The 17,500-nt window shown below is 45.2% G+C and overlaps 1 protein-coding gene across 2 annotated transcripts in view; it reads left to right on the forward strand.

Moving 5' to 3' along the window:
* Window positions 1-17,500, forward strand: part of kcnn3 (potassium intermediate/small conductance calcium-activated channel, subfamily N, member 3) — a 118,264-nt gene that overhangs the window by 99,548 nt on the left and 1,216 nt on the right. For both annotated transcript variants that reach the window (XM_063199540.1, XM_063199541.1), the window contains 3 exons: window positions 5,816-5,943; window positions 8,811-8,880; window positions 17,326-17,500. The exon at window positions 17,326-17,500 is cut by the window's right edge and continues 1,216 nt beyond it. In XM_063199540.1, the coding sequence (XP_063055610.1) occupies window positions 5,816-5,943; window positions 8,811-8,880; window positions 17,326-17,500 (373 nt within the window). The remainder of the gene's footprint in view (window positions 1-5,815; window positions 5,944-8,810; window positions 8,881-17,325) is intronic.

A 17,500-nucleotide genomic window follows, 5' to 3' on the forward strand; every position in this document is an offset into this window, starting at 1 on the left:
ACTATGCTCCTATGGTTACAGAGAGGCAGAGAACGTGAGAGGGAGTAGAGGAGGAGAAGAGATATTGAGTACAGAGAGAGAGAGAGAGAGAGAGAGAGAGAGAGAGAGAGAGAGAGAAAGATATTGAAAATGAGAGATTGAAAGCGAGTGAGAGAGAGCATGACAGAAAGAGAGAGAGAGAGAGAGAAGGGTAAGGGAGCGAGGGAGGGAGAGAGAGACAAGTTTGAATAACAGAGTGATTACTTCACAGATCGGTTGCCTTGGCGACAGCACGTTCAAGTGTTTATCTTAGCGACGCATGACAAAGCTAAAGGTGTTTCCCCTGTTTTTCCTACATTGGCCATTAGCATGCGACTCAAGGATAGCCGTGTTAACGTCAGGGTAACAGAAGGCAGATGCATCCCTCCCCTCTTTCCTTCCCTCCCTCCCTCCCTGCGTTATGCAATCTCAAGGTAGCGTTAGCACCTCACATTAGCGTTTGATTAGAATCAACTCGACATATCCAGTATTTTACATACGGCAATATGGTTAATTAGTGTTTTTTTACTGTTTGTGTGAATGTGTGTGTATTTCCTTGACTGTGTATATCTTCAGAACAGGAAAGGACAGAGTTAGAGGAGGACAGTGATAGAGAAATGGAGTGTGTTTGTGTGTGTGTGTGTGTGTGTGTGTGTGTGTGTGTGTGTGTGTGTGTGTGTGTGTGTGTGTGTGTGTGTGTGTGTGTGTGAGAGAGAGAGAGAGAGAGAGAGAGAGAGAGAGAGAGAGAGAGAGAGAGAGAGAGAGAGAGAGAGAGAGAGAGAGAGAGAGAGAGAGAGAGTGTGCGTACGTGCATGCATGCGTGTGCTTGTGTTTCTTTGAGTGTGTATATCTTCAGGGAAAAAGGGAAAATAAAAAAGATAGCAAGAGATAAAGAGAAATGGAGTGTATTGTCAGAGAGAGAGAGAGATAGAGAAAGCGAGAGAGAGAGAGAGAGAGAGAGAGAGAGAGAGAGAGAGAGAGAGAGAGAGAGAGATGGAGAAAGAGATGAAGATAGCAGGAAGAGTTTCCATCAATTACAGAAAAGCCTGTGGCCGCATTGATTTCTGATAGACTCCTTTCGTCTCCTCTAACTCCCTCTGACACCACTGACCCTGATGGCAAATCATCCTCGCCACATCACACCCAGACACAAAATGGCACCACAATTTCAGTCTGTTTGTGTGTGTGTGTGTGTGTGTGTGTGTGTGTGTGTGTGTGTGTGTGTGCATGTGCATGTGTTTGTACTGTATGTGTGTGTTTGAACTGTGTGTGTGTGTGTATGTATATACTGTATATATGTGTGAATGTTCATGCATGTGTAGTATATGGATGTGTGCTTGTATTTGTGCGTGTGCATGTGTTTGTGGAGGTGTGCGTAAGTACTTTGTATGTGTGTATGTAACTATGCACTTAGCATACATGTGTACTGTGTGTGTGTGTGTGTGTGTGTGCGTACATGCATGTGTGCGTGACGTGTGCATGTGTTCAGCATGTGTGTCTGCACTGTAGGCAATCAGCATTTCTATGTCTATCCACGAGTCAACATTGTGGAATCTGCAGGTCAAAGATTGGCTTCTCGTGTTGATTCCCTCTGTCTGCACGCGTCCCTGGAGCCTCATCTGCCCACACCACCGATCATCACGCCTCACTCTGCCATATTGGTGTCAGCCGAAGGGTTAAACGCCCCATTTTTTCCAAATGGTTGCCATGTTCATGAAAACACCAGGAGATCTGTAGAATAACGACTAACACTGTTGTTGTTGTTTTTTTACTGCCTTGCAGACAAATGCGATTGAGATGTTTCTTCAATTATATACATCGAAAAATTATGACAGTTGAAGATGTGAATGCTGAACATGTGAATCTTGTAAAACCATAAAAATAAGCCCATAAAAATAGCAAAAGCATTCAAAAGGCTGTTATGCGTTTATGGGCTGGATTGAAAAAAACTAGAGCTGTAAAATTAGCGAGGAAATCAGCCAAGCGTTAAGATCAAACCTACACTGTGGCAACCGCGCTAATACACGGAACAGCACAGAGGTTCTATTAGGCGAGCATTCTGACGGGCTGGGATGCATTCTGATGAGCCTCATTAGCTCGTGGTAGCACAGGCAGCTAACATCACAAGCGTCCTCAAGGCCTCGGCGCTACAGTATGTAGCGACTGTGGCCTGTCGCTAGTGGTTTGCTAAGTCACCTTGTTAACTACTGTAACGAGCCCACATGCAGCAGCCATTTGGGGGATGTTGAGTTAAGGGTTTCATTTTGGCTGATTATGAGGGCCGTTATCCTCCAGAGAAGGAAAGGCAGTCTGTGTAACTGTGTGTGTGGTAGAGAGACATGGGGGGAGAGAGAGAGAGAGAGAGAGAGAGAGAGAGAGAGAGAGAGAGAGAGAGAGAGAGAGAGAGAGAGAGAGAGGGGATGATGAGAAGATAGAGACATCTGTTTCTATGTGAACAAAATGTCGGCATTTCACAATACCATAGTTAATTTGGGTCTTTCATCTGTTGCCGCTTTTATATCTTCCTCTCCGTCTGCCTCCCTGCCTGGGCTTCTGTCTGTCTGCCTACATGTCTGTGTCTGTCTGCTTGTGTATCTGTCTTTTTGCCTGTCTGTCCTGGTGTCCTGTGCTCAGTGTGGTGTGGTAGAGAGAGAGAGAGAGAGAGAGAGAGAGAGAGAGAGATAGAGAGAGAACAAAAAAAAACAGAGAAAGTGGTGAAGACGGGGGGTGGGTGGGGTTGTGCAGTTTCATTACAGGGCCAGACTGACCCCGGCTAATGAATCAGGTTATCGCCGCTCCAAAGCCAGCCCGGCCCGCGGCTCTGGCCTGCATCTCTCCCTCCCTCCCTCCCTCTCTCCGTTCCTCACTCACTCCCTCGCTTCCCTACCTTACTGCTGTCTGGCTTCCCACCCGTGTGACTGAGTGCATTGAGTGTGCATGGCAAATCTAAAAGCTTATTAAAACCCCACAGCCTGCTGCTTTGTACTGGGACCAGTGGGAACATAATTGTTCTTTTCTTATGAAATTGCACGTTGCTTTGAAGTCTCCTCAGCAAATTTCTTCTTTCTTTCTTACAGACAGCATTTGCCTTTTCTATATTTCTCTCTCTCTCTCTCTCTCTCTCTCTCTCTCTCTCTCTCTCTCTCTCTCTCTCTCTCTCTCCCTCCCCTTCTGTCTATCTCTTTCTTTTAACCAGAAAATCCATTCATTCTCTCAGGGAGCAGTGTCTGTGTGCGTGCGTGCGTGCGTGCGTGCGTGCGTGCATGCGCGCGTGCGTGCGTGTGCGTGTATGTGTGGGTTTTGATGAGCGACAGCAGAAATTAATACCAAGAGAGATATGCTCACACACACAGCGAGACAGAGATCAAAGGAGGGCAAGCATGGCTTGCTTGCATTGTTATTGGCTCCATGATGGCTCCACGGGTGGAAAGGCACGAGATCTAGTCTCTGTTAGACCAGAGCCATCTCATAATTCGTCTAATGGGTTTTTATATCAGAGCCAACAGCTGCAGCACAGGCAGAAGGAACACGCTAGTTACCGCATGTAGTCTAATGTGCAAAGATCAATCAGTGAATGAAGTGCGGTTCAATGCGATTATCCAGAAAATGAACGTCGATTCGATCCAGGATGGAGGAGTACTAAGAAATGTCGCCTTTAACATCGAGCTCCTACAACAATAGCGCTTTTGTCTAAGCACAATGATGAAAGGAGATGAATGGAAGGGAAAATACTGCAGATGTTGTCATAAATTATTTTGTCTAGATATGCAAATGCAGAGCTCCATCTGCCAAAAGAAGGTCAAGATGTAGACAACGTATTATCAAGATGACAAAAAGCATGTTTCCATTTATATTTGTATATATTTTAAAACAGATATTGAATGTGGTAATCTATACAGTATAAAAGTATTAACATTTTCATATTTTCATATTGCCATTCATCTTTATCTTACATCAGAATTCAATCTTTTTTAGCACTTTGGTCCAGGGATCAACGGTAGATACCTCATCTACATCATAACAACTTTGCTATGAGACTTAGATTAAGATGTGGTCATTATCACTTTAGTAATAACATGCTTATAATGGATGCTCTCAATGAAATGGTTAATATTCAAGCTATTTTACGTATAAGCCATAAGTGCACGATAATCCTATTATCCTGATGATCTGAAAAACTACACCTCATCTACATACTAACAACTACGGTGCTAAGGAACAGATCAGAACAGACATGGTCATTTCCATTTCGGAAAACAAACAACCTTAGAGGCCCTGCATGAAAGGGCTGATATGTTGTTTTATCTATAAGCCGTAGGTGATCAGAGTCGACTATTATCCTGGCGAACCCCCGGTCAGGGAGTGCAAGCTCTCTCCCTAATCAGATAGTCGTCCCCGAGCTTCTCCCCCCTCTCCTGTCAGCCACTTCAAACGGCCTAAAGCCCTTTGCACCTTACAGCCACATTTCACTCAAAAGAGGTGAAGACGGCTTCCTCCGAGATAAGCCTCTCCACATCCCCACATTGTTTTCATCAGGAAATTAGAGGCGGCTGATTCATTGAAAAGCCATCTGTGAGGTGTGCCGGGTGCGCCTGCTGCTGCGCTGCTCTGCACGCAGCACAGCACACACACCCGGTCACAATTAAAAAGGTGTGAATGTCAAGCAGTTTTCGGAGGTGAAATCCGCTGCCGCCTGACAAGCATGTTTTATTTGAGGGCCTGTCCTTAAGTAGTCTTGGAGTGCTGCCCTCGTGTGCGTGTGTGTGTGTGTGTGTGTGTGTGCGTGTGTGTGTGTGTGTGTGTGTGCGTGTGTCTGTGTGAGTGTGTCTGTGTGAGTGTGCTGTGCACACATGCATGTGTGTGTGTGTGTGTTTGTGTCTGTGTGTATGTGTGTGTGTGTGTTGGTGTGCGTCTCTCTCTGTCTATGTGTTTTCTGCACTGTTGTCCCTGTGGACCCTGCGGCTTTAAGTGTCTGGAGGCTGTGTTGACTTCCACTGCTCACCCCCATGTGGTCCCTCGAGGCCCAGCCAGATTGTGGCGCAGCGCTGCACCCAGTCAGAGCAAACAACATCCTCAAATATAATTACTCCGCCGAAAAAAACAAAAAATTGCTCAAAACCATTCAAGGAAGCTTTTTTTGTTATTTTGAATATCAGTTGTAGCCCTTTTATTCTCAAACATTTTGAAACATTGAAACAAAATGCAGTATCAGTAAAATCTGTAAAAACTAAAATTGAAACGTCACATGCTATACGTTTTTTTTTTTTTTTTTTGACATTTTCTGGGATACTGTATTCAAATCTTTGCTCAGTCTTTATGCACGATGCCAGTCCCAGACATTCAATACGTAAACATTTAAAGCAGACAGAACTGTGGTCGGCTCGGGTACAATTACTGTTGAACATGTGTATGTACAACCTGTTGCACAATACAGTATATGAGATTACTATAGGAAGCAGGTGGTGCCCCCTGAGATATTAATGTGTGTGTGTGTGTGTGTGTGTGTGTGTGTGTGTGTGTGTGTGTGTGTGTGTGTGTGTGTGTGTGTGTGTGTGTGTGTGTGTGTGTGTGTGTGTGTGTTTTTGCGCGCGCATATGTGTCTCTGAGCATGTGTGCATGTGCGTGTAAGCATGCAGATACTATGTATGTCAGTGCATGTGTGGGCTCAAGCGTGCATGTCTGTGTTTGTGTGTGTGTGTGTGCGTGTGTCTGGGATGCTGGGGGATTTGTTTGTCCCATGCCGAGGGGGTTTCCATGGTAACCGTGGTGTGGTATGATGTTTGTCCTCCCTCCGCAGATAAAGAACGCGGCGGCTAACGTGCTGCGGGAGACGTGGCTCATCTACAAGCACACCAAGCTCCAGAAGAAGATCGATCACGCCAGGGTCCGCAAGCACCAGCGCAAGTTCCTGCAGGCCATACACCAGTGAGTCACACAAACACACACACACACACACACACACACAGACGCACACTCATGTGTTCAGACACACGCACGCACACACACACAGACACACACAGACGCATACTCATGCATACACGCACGCACGCATGCGCGCACGCACGCGCACACACACACACACACACACACACACACACACACACACACACGCGCACTCATGCATACGCACACGCACACACACACGCACACACACTCATGCAAACACACACGCACACAGACACACACACAAACTCATAACTTGGAATGTCTGTAACGTTCACGAAGACAAATATCCACATAACATGAAATCGCCAAACGCCTGCAAACCGCTGAATCGTGATATGACATTTTTGCCATATCGCCCACCCCTAAAACCAAGGCTTTAAACCGGTTCAAGGAACGAAAATGAAAACTGGGACATTGTATTACATGGAACTGAAACGAATCCAGAAACGTTATTATTTTTTTATGTTTCGTAACAGAAACATTTATTAAAAATAATGGTAACTGGACAATACTGGTTTTTATTTCGTTCCTCAAAGATGTTGGATTTTGTTGTTGCCCTCTGAGTGTTGTAGTTACATGACTTTATAATGTTGTTGAGGTTTGTTTTGAGACTCCTTCAGTTAACAATTAACAGCACATATAATACATTTTTAATTATTCTTGTCTTATTTAATGATGGTTTTAATAGGCTTATGCTGGAGACATCATTTTATAGCCATTCGTTAAACAATTCACCGGGAATGTAATTAGCCACTCCAGGAATGGATTTTATTTTTTGTTCTTACAAGTTTGGGAACTTGTATTCAGAGGTGGAACACAAAACCGGAAATGTTTTTGCTCGGAACGAACCAATTGGATAAAAGTTCTGGTTCAAAGCCCTACTACAAACACACATACACACCAAGAACACGTACTGTACACTTGCCCAAATGCAAAAACGCACTTGCACATGCAGGCACATAAACACACACACTAAACACACAAACACACTCATGTACAGTCAAACATACACATACACACGGGCGTGCACGCACGTACACACACACACACACAGATATGCACAAACATAGAAATCCACATGCAGACATGCACATGCACACATGCAGACACACATACAAACATGCAGACTCACAAATGCACATACCCTCCCATTGATTCCCAGTCAGTAAAGAGCGGTTTAGCACTATTAGTTGCATCATTAACAATGAAATCATAGTCATAAAAACACAATTTGCCAAGCTAGGATCTAATTGTGTGCAGCACAAATCATCCTTTTGTGTTTTTTTATCATTGTATGTGTGCATGCAGATGCACTCCTGCACTTACACACAGACATACACACATACTACCCAAACTCTCTTATGTGAAATGACTGTCATACGGTAGCTATGGGTGCAAATACGGACATATTTACATGCACACTACAACACTAGTGCCTGGTTACCACCAGACCTAATCACAAGTGAGATTAGTCTTTCAGATCGGAACGATTGTGTAGAAGTAAAGGCAGTATGGGAGTTCCCAGGCTAACAGCAATGCACATGCACGGGTGCTTTGATACACCTTGGAGCTACCATGACCTCACGCTGTTGCATACAGTCATTACACACAAAGAAAGACACCCACACTTTTCAATGAATATTTAGCTTAGGGCCCATACACAACAAAAGATGATCTTGTATGTGAAAGAAGCCTAACGAGATGCGCACACACACACACACACACACACACACACACACACACACACACACACACACACACACACACACACACACACACACACACACACACACACTCCCCACTCTCTCCCCCAACAACGCATCCTGTTTGGCTAGTATTTTGCTCTCTGGTAGTTAAGGTAACCACTGAGGGTGGTGGTGGTGTGTGTGTTGGGGAGGTGTGTGTGTTTGGTTCGTTGAGGTCATTATAAAGCTGACCTATACACTCACTGGATGCCTCATTTACTAATTGTCTAATAAGGTACTTGCTGATGCTCACACACACACACACACACACACAATACACACACACACACACACACACACACACACACACACACACACACACACACACACACACACACACACACACACACACACACACACACACAAGCTCCTTGCAGAAAGCGTGTGTTCAAGTGGCCCCTCCTTAACCTTCTTTCCTTCAAAGGGCGACCTCTCCAAATTGGGGTTGATTTTAGCAAAGGAGACACCATGGTCATGGTAACTGTGCAGACGGCTACAAGGATTTTACTCACAAAGGGTTTGAAAGAAGCGTTATAATTTGACACTGAAAATTCTATGAGGCCGTTGACGATTACAACAGTACACAATATTAGACCAAGGAGACCTAGGTTCAAATCTGGACACGTTTGAAGGTCCTTTCGCAGTTCCTCTCTTTCTGTATGTATGTCTGTCTGTCTGTCTGTCTGTCTGTCTCTCTCTCTCTCTCTCTCTCTCTCTCTCTCTCTCTCTCTCTCATTTCACGCTTCACTCTTCCACACTTTCCTATTATTAAAGGAGAAACCCCTGAAGAAAAAAAAAACCTTAAATAAATGGACGGCATTATCTAAATACGGATGTGGACTGCTGCTGTCCACAATACTCAGGAAAGTGCTTATCTTGGGCCAGCTTTGTTACTGTAGCATGTGCAGGGGCCCTGTAGACATATGAGGGTCAACCTCAAACCGGTTGGTGTTAGTGACACAATGCAAAGGTCTCTCTCACTCTGGTCGAGGGTGTTATTTTTGGCTGCCGTTGTTTTGTCTGTGTTTGGGAATTCCTTGGAACATTGTGTTCACCTGATTTCACTCTAATTATAATTTGTGCGTGTTTGTGTGTGTGCAGGCTACGGAGTGTAAAAATGGAGCAGCGCAAACTCAGCGATCAAGCCAACACGTTGGTGGATCTCTCAAAGGTCAGTACTCAAATACACGAAGCAAGCTATCAACCTACACACACAAACACACACACACAAAAACACACAAACACAAATTCACACATTTGAAACATGCGTGTGGACACGCATTCACGTGCGCACATGCACGCGCAATCAAAAGATAATACATTAGCAATCAAAAGATAATGAACAAAACATACATGGGCAATCACTCACCCCACCCACACTACACAACAATTGTAGAGTGATTGCATTTTACATGCATGTCCACACTTACAGGTGTGTATCGCACACATGGCCGCTGACAACTTTGGCGGGGCCCAGGACAAAGTCATCTGAATTGGGCCCCCCACCCAATACATACAATGTTATCAGGACCCAAATCTGGGCCCCCTCTCTCCCTGGGCCCGGGGCAACTGTCCCCTTTGCCCCCCTCTGTCGGCACCCCTGATCTCGCACATGGCTTGCACATTCACACCCGTGCACCCAATCTTAACCAACGCAGAACAGACATCAAACACTGCAACCTTAAAGCCCGGCTTTGCAACAAAATAGTCCCTCGGGACTCAATCAGCCCCTAATGATGCGTGTGGTGACACATACACACATGACAGACGCATACCTTTTGCCCTCCCCAAATATATCTCTCTGCATCCAACTGTTTCCATGCTGACCCGTTTATTTCCATGGCATCCCGTTGCCTAGCAACCGCAGCACAAGTGCTAGAGTGGAGAGAGACTAGAGAGCATACAATAAGAGGCGAGGCTGAGGCATGGCAGAAAGACAGGGCAAGGGATGGGGATGTATGAAAGGATGGGGATTGGAAAGTATGCGTGTTTAAAAAGTGTGTCTTTGTGTTTTTATGTACGTACGTATGTGTGTGAGTGTGTTTGTGAATCTGTGTGTTAATGTGTCTCCAACATGTCATCATGCATTGCGTATAGATGGCACGCTGATTTTAACCGACTATCGTGTATGTCCAATACGCCTTTGCAGGTTAAGGCGTGCTCCACAACGCCCTTTGGCAGGTTTGGTTTAGGGGTTTCTTGGTTTAGGCACAATTTAGCTAGAAATTCGCCAAATGACGCTGTTCTTAGCTAAAGTAAAACAGCCGTGTGTGAGTGTGAGTCTGTGCACTGTGCCTGTGTGTGTGTGTGTGCGTGTGCCTGCGTGCGTGCGTGCGTGCGTGCGTGCGTGTGTGTGTGAGCAAGAGAGAAAGAGAGTTTGTGCCTATACCTATGTGTGTGTGTGCCCATATGAAAAAGAATTATATGATTCATATACTGCAAACATGCATGTTCCTTACATGAAATCGTATAGAAAAAATGTGCCAGATTTGCAAGAGTCACTTATGTGTTTTCTAATATATGTCTATCATGATAGTCGATTATGGCCCCTTTTCGAAAAGAAATACTATATGGAACTTATATGCATGCCGTATAACATGACTGCATGCAGTATAAATTCTTATAAGAGTTTGACATGCCAACAATGCATAATACTATATTATATTGACTAAAACATAGGAGAAAACTACTATATTCCTATAGAAATAATGCATGTTTTATGTTAAAATCATATTGAAGTCTTATTCAATTTACGTATTGTAGCGAAGGGGAGTAGATGTTAGTCAGAACACACCCACAACCCTAGTGATGGTCACTCCATCACATTGCCTTCCCCTTCGGGAAGCGCACCCGTGCGCTTCACACACTCATGGTGTCCCTCACGCAACTGCCCATCATGCTTCTCCCATCCAATGTGCCCCATCATCAATGCTTCACCTATCACTGAGGTCCCTCACACGGGGGTCACCAATCCTGGGGGTCCCTCACATGGAATTACGGCTCACACACAGTGGGTACGCTTCCGATGGCCTCACGGTACCATCCCACTTCTGACACCATTTATAGCGAAGGGGAGTAGAGTTGCCCAGCTGGGACTTGAACCCAGACCTTCTGGGGTAGTAAACCGGGGCTCTGACCGCTACACCAAAGAGCCAGGCTCGTTGGCATGTTAGTCAGAACACACCCACAACCCTAGTGATGGTCACTCCATCACATGTATGTTCCGTACATGTTCCGTAGTTGGATTTTACAGACTTTCTATATTAAGTTTATATGAAGTTTACAACTTGAAATGTAATATTCGTATATACATTTTATNAAGTTTATACATTTAATTATATGCAAACCTGATTTAATTTGTACATTTCTTAAACAGTTTCTGACACCAATATTTATATGAATTCTGCACATTTGTCATATGAAGCATGAGACTTTAAATGTAATATTTGTATATAACACAGGCCTAGACAGTCTAAATAAGCTTCCCGGAAAAAAAAAAACAACCTGACGAAGAACTTCACTCATGATTTTTTATTTGTCTTTCTTGACTGTCACTTTGATTATATATAGGCCTATATTGCCTAAAGACAAATGTGTGTGTGTGTGTGTGTGTGTGTGTGTGTGTGTGTGTGTGGGGGGGGGGGGGGGGGGTCTGTCCCACATTGTCACTCCGAAGCATACCCCTTGTCCCCCCTTGGACTTAACAAATATTGCATGGTGCACCTTTAAATATGGCATACACATAGGGCCTACTGTAACATATACAACAACAACATGGCACAAATACAGCACACATCTGATTGGCATTCATCCAAAAACAGCACTATTTTCCAATCTTTTTACTTATACGAAATATATAAGCCCATAGTAACATAAATTGTGTATGGCATATATGACTGAAAATGAATAAAAAAATAGTTAGATTTGTATATGTGGGTTTGTGCCTTGTATGACCCTTATAATATTCGTATGGAACAGATATAATCCATATGCGTTTTTAATAAGACTTTTTCATATGGGTGAGCGTAGTCACGTGCCAATTTGTATCTGCTTACAAAGTGTTTGCGTGTGACAGTGAATTTGTTCCCATGCGTACAAAGTGCGCACCCTGTTTTTCTGGTCACGCTAAACCACGTTACAGTGCAGTTACACGCCCTTCAATCAAGCCCTATAAAGCCCCTCCGCCGGCACAGCTTACGATTTTTGGGCTTCGTTTTGTCATTGATGTTATTTTGGTTTAGATTCAGAGAGCAGAGAGCAGCAGTGTGCTCTCCTCGTTTCCTCGGACACGTTGGAATGTCCCGGTCGCGTCGGACGTGCGGCGGCCGATAATCCCAAACATTGAAATGAGCATCCAAAACGGGACGGATCAAGTGGAGCGAGCTGGCGGGCGAATGAGCTGTCCACTCAGGGCCACGGGCCACGACCACCACACGGCCAGCGGGGCACACGCCGCCAGACTGCCCGACTCTGACAGCAGCATAGTAGCACAGGCCCTCAGTCTGACAGAGAGACGGGGAAGGAGTGGGGTGGGTGTGGGGGTGGGTGTGAGGGGGGGCAGACATAGAGAGATACAGACCCTGAGGCTGAGTGGAGAGAGAGAGAGAGAGAAAGAGAGAGTACGAGAGGGGGCAGGAGAGAGGGACCGTCCAGTAGAGAGAGAGAGAGAGAGAGAGAGAGAGATGGACAAACACACAGAGAGAGTGAGATACAGTACACACCCAGAGGCTGACAGCAATAGAAAATGTGAATTGAAGAGAGGAATGTAGAGAGAACAGAGAACAAGAGGGGGAGGGAGAGATATACCATGTGATGTGTGAGAGACGTATAGAGAAAGAAAGAAAGGATCGAAGGAAGAAAGAAAGAAAGAACAAAAGAAAGAAAAAGAAAAGGGAAAACGAGAGATAGGTGGAGCAAGTCAGAGATACAGCAAAATGCATACAGAATGGAGAGCAAGAGTCAAGAGAGAGACAGACAAACAGAAGAAGAGAAAAAGAACCAGAGATCAAAAGATGACAGAGAGAAGGAGAGACTGAGAGAGGGAAAGAGAGGGAGAAAAGAAAGGAGGCAGCCCAGTTTCCCGCGGCTGGCTCCCTCCGACACTGGCATGGTCTCCGAGTCTGAGTCTGCTGGTGCTCCTCTCCACATAGCAGCTGCACACGCCTGCTAGCCAGAGGCAGCTGTGTCTGCCTGAGCCACTTTAATCGTGCCTCCCATGGCAAGTAGATAAACTCCTGCCCTGGATCGCAAACATACACACACATACACACTCATGCAAACACACAGACGTGCATACGCGCACACGCACACACATACACGCACACGCACACGCACACACACACACATACACGCACACGCACACGCACACACACACACACACACACACGTGTGCACACTCTTGCATGTGCATACACACACACACAGGGCCGCTGACAGCTTTGGATGGCCCTGGGACAAAAACATCTGAAAGGGCCCCAAACTCAATCAATACAATGTAATGAGGATCCAATTCTGGGCCCCCTCTCTCCCTGGGCCCGGGACAAGTGATCCCTTTTGTCTCCCCCTGTCGGCTTCCCTGCACACACACACATACACACACGCACAACTTCATACACATGCCACCACCTTTCCGAGACGAATAAGGCTGTGCCAACCTTACCTTGACATGAAAAAAACAACAGGCACCTTTTTAAGTATTCTCCCTCGGGTGGGTGAGTGTCAAGTCTAATATCTGCCTCTTGGCCCAGAATGCATTCTGATGTTATCGTAATCATACCACAACATGGCCAGGGCAGGCCACAAAGATGTGTTACCTTACTTGAAGAAACCGCAACAACGCACACACACACACACACACACACACACACACACACACACACACACACACACACACACACACACACACACACACACACACACACACACACACAAACAAACACACAGCAAGCAAGGAGACTCAATTTGACCATGAAAACCACCCAGAGCTAAAAAACACAATTTGTCAGGAGAAGGAGCGCGGGGGGCTCTGCACGCTCCATTGGATATACTGGGCTGACAGGGAGACCGTTTGCAGCAAGTGGAGGGTGCTAAAAGCAGCAAAACACCCTGCTTGCTTCTTCTGTCACTATTAGTTTCTGCAACTATACGCTGGCTTTTTTTGTGGCGGCTCAAACACACAGCCTAAAAGAGGGGACATGCATACAAATCCACAATTCACTAGCCAAATCCAGCCTTGTGACAAAAAATATCTTTGCCATGGCGAGTTGATCTAGTCCTGTGTTTTAAAAAAAGCCATAACAGGCCAGCTTGCCAGCCCACCAATCAGAAAGTGAAGGTTTTTTCTGTCTTTCAGTCTATAGGCAGGGTTGTCAGGATGTCGGTACAGCAGTGTGAAGGTGGAGACAGCAGAATGGCTACAGCTATCGAAAAGCGGCCGTTTGATTGGTCAAAGCGTTGACCAAGTCAGCGCAGAGACAATTAACATCAACATGCCCACAGCCCTCAGCTATCTGAATCATGCAATTCCAGACTAAGTTTTTAGTCTGGCTCGCCAGGCTGGAAATGTAGGTTTTTTTGTTTTTTTTCTCCGACTTTATTGTTGACAGGACAGTATGAGACGTGGACAGGAAGCGAGAGACGGGGAGGGGAGAGAGACAGGGAGGGGTTGGCAAACGACCCGGGCCAGGAATCGAACCCGGGTCGGCCACATGTCAGAAGAGTGCCCCACCGCTAGGCGACGGCAGGGCCCAGACTGGAAATGTAAATGGCTGGATGGCCTGGATGTGGTGCACTGCTCACTGACCGAGCTGCCAGCCCAGGGAGGGTCATCATCATGCCAAACATGTCACGGGAAAGTGATGGTCACAGTCAGCAGAATGTCCATCTGGATTCGTCTTCCTGGTCCTGGACACACAGGTGGTGTCTCACTGTTATGTATGCGCCTGCAGACCAAACTCCCTGATGTTTCAGCCTTTTAAGGGTCCGCTGTCACATCAGTGTGACAGAAATGTTCTGAGGATGAAACTTCTGAATGAAGGGGCCGCAGAGGATTCATTCTGTCTGTGTGCTCTCTTCTTTTAGAATCAGTTTCATCTAGACACAGGCTACTAGTGGCATATCATCACAAAGACATTATTATGTGGGATTTCAAAATTAATGTATATATTTGGTAGTATATAATATGTACTGTATATTTGGGGGACTAAGCCTTTATTGAGGCAGGACAGTTGAAGAGTGTGGCAGGAAATAAATGGCAGAGAGTTATGAGGTAGTATCAGGAAATTACATCAACTAATGGATCGAACAACAGTCTGACTACGTAACAGAAAGTGCCATAGCCGTTTGAGACAAGGTCAGAGCCGGAATTTTAAAAATGTTCAATAATTACAAAAAAAGTAAAAGAAAAATCAAATCCACTTTAAGTGTAGGCCAGCAGTTTTGAATTTGCTCAACCGTTAGTGTTAATGCTAACTATTCTGGGGTGTCAATTAGACTCGACCTATTTAACACTGATATGTTTTGACAACATGTGACCGTTTTTTCCCTTTGGTCGATGTCTGCTTGGACACACTTGACTAATTCCTTTAACTGGCGAGGGAGCTGGCCAGCTGGTACGACCCTTGACAGCGTTATGATGAAGTGGCAATACTGGGAGCCGTCAACGATGATAGTGTATGAGTGAGAGTCAGAACTAAGAGGAATCAGCATGCATGCCTGGTATGAACATTTAACACTTGACTGACATTTGATTAAAAAAACGTAGCTGCGAGGATTTCCTGCATATTAAAAGCGCCCGACTGAGTAAGTTATATCGGAATCATTTATTTAGGAAAAAAAACAAAAAAGATTCACATGCCGCTGCTCACCATTACGCCAAAATTGAAAGAACCGTTCTCACAAAAAAGGATGATGAGTACAAACGTGCTCATGAAACATTTAATAAACATTTTTTTTCTCTTGAATTTTGTATTGTATCGCCTTCAGGATATACACTGACAGAAATCTGGAAGTGTGGAGGAATTGGAAATGATTCCTCTGTATGAAGCTGTTCTGGGAAGAGCCCTGTTGTACACGGGTAGCCATAAACAAGGCATACCCTGGCCATGGCCTGTCAAACTTTGGATGGAGACCAGTGTTTTTTGCAGTGGTGCAGGTCTAGGCAGTGGGATAGGGAGTGTTGGGTATAGAAGGGGAAAATGGAATACCTTTACCCTAGGAATACCTTTACCCTTCCTAATGCCATGTGTATTGAGGTTGTATCAAGTTTTAGTTTACTTACCTTCTAGCACTAATGCCAGACATTGAAACATAATAGCAAGAATAATACTCACAAAAACATATAGTATTTGCACTTGCACAGCAAAGTACCTTCCATAACACCTAAGGTCGCTTTTCAAGTCACCAGTATAATCCTTAAAATATATTTTTTATAGTGTCCTATTTACAATCGCTACACACTCTAATCTGACTGTTGAAGCGCAACCTGCTTCTGTCACTTATTCATACACTGACTTTTACTGTTATCAACAATCCACACTAAAGCCACCATAGGGTTTGTGGGATGCATTCTCTACATGCTAACATATGGGAAAGACAGTGCTTGGCTTAGATTTGTATGCATTTCTTATCTTTTTTTATTTTGCCCCTCCTCTCTCTATTTTTCGCCTCTAGCGATACTGTCATCCTTCCAACCCACTCTTCCATCTCTCCCTTCCCATTCCCCCCTAACCTCCTCTTATTCTCTCCATCCTTTCTCCATCTGTTATTGCATGCCTAGCTCACTCCATCTTTTCTCCCTCCATCTCCTCTGCCCTCCTTCTCTGTTGCCCTTTCATCTTCATCTCTGAATTTTCCGCCGTCTATCTTTTTTCGCTTTTTCTCTCGTCCTTTTCTTTTTATCGTCTCTCTCCTGTCATTATTCTTTCTCGTCCTCTTCTTGGCTTGCGCGTTCGGTGGGTGCTGAGCTTGACTACCATCCCTCATGTCTTTCGTAAACTCTTCCTCCGTCCTCTCTTTCTTACTGCCCTTTCTCCCACCACTCTTTTCTTGTTCAATTCTTTCCTGCTTCCTCACTGTGTTTTACAGCTTTTCTTCATTCATCATGTGCCCCATGTTTTTGTGCCCTTTACCCTCTTCCATTCTCATCTATCTATCTATCTATCTATCTATCTATCTATCTATCTATCTATCTATCTATCTATCTATCTATCTACAAACGTAGCTATCAACCTAGCACATGTACAATTCTCTCCCTCATTCTCTTTTTGTCTCTATGGAATTTCTGTCTGTCTATCTGTCTGTTTCTGTCTGTCTGTCTGTCGGCCTATCAGTCTCTCCACCTGTCTGCCTGTCAATCTGTCAAACTATTCATCTCTCTATCTCGGGGTCTGAGATTGATTGACTGTCTGTTACCTAATACTGCCAACCTAATACTGTCTGTTTGAAATTTGTTGGCTGACTGTCTAACAACCTGTCTGTCTGCCTGTCTAACCACCTGTCTGTCCCTCCCGATGCAGAGTGTGATGTGCAAGATTGGGTTACTGTTAACCTGTCTTTCTGTCTGTCTGTCTACCTGTCTAACCACCTGTCTGTGCTTCCATTCCATCTCCCCCCCCAGATGCAGAGCGTGATGTATGAGCTGATGTCGGACCTGAACGACCGCAGCGAGGACCTGGAGCGGCAGATGCTGAGCCTGGAGCAGCGGGTGGAGGCGCTGACGGCGGGGTTCACGGCGCTGCCTGCCCACCTGTCGGCCACGCTGAGCGCCCAGCACAACGCGCTGCTGATGCTGC

Source organism: Engraulis encrasicolus, chromosome 5 (genome assembly GCF_034702125.1).
Source record: "Engraulis encrasicolus isolate BLACKSEA-1 chromosome 5, IST_EnEncr_1.0, whole genome shotgun sequence".
Classification (NCBI taxonomy): Eukaryota; Metazoa; Chordata; class Actinopteri; order Clupeiformes; family Engraulidae; genus Engraulis; species Engraulis encrasicolus.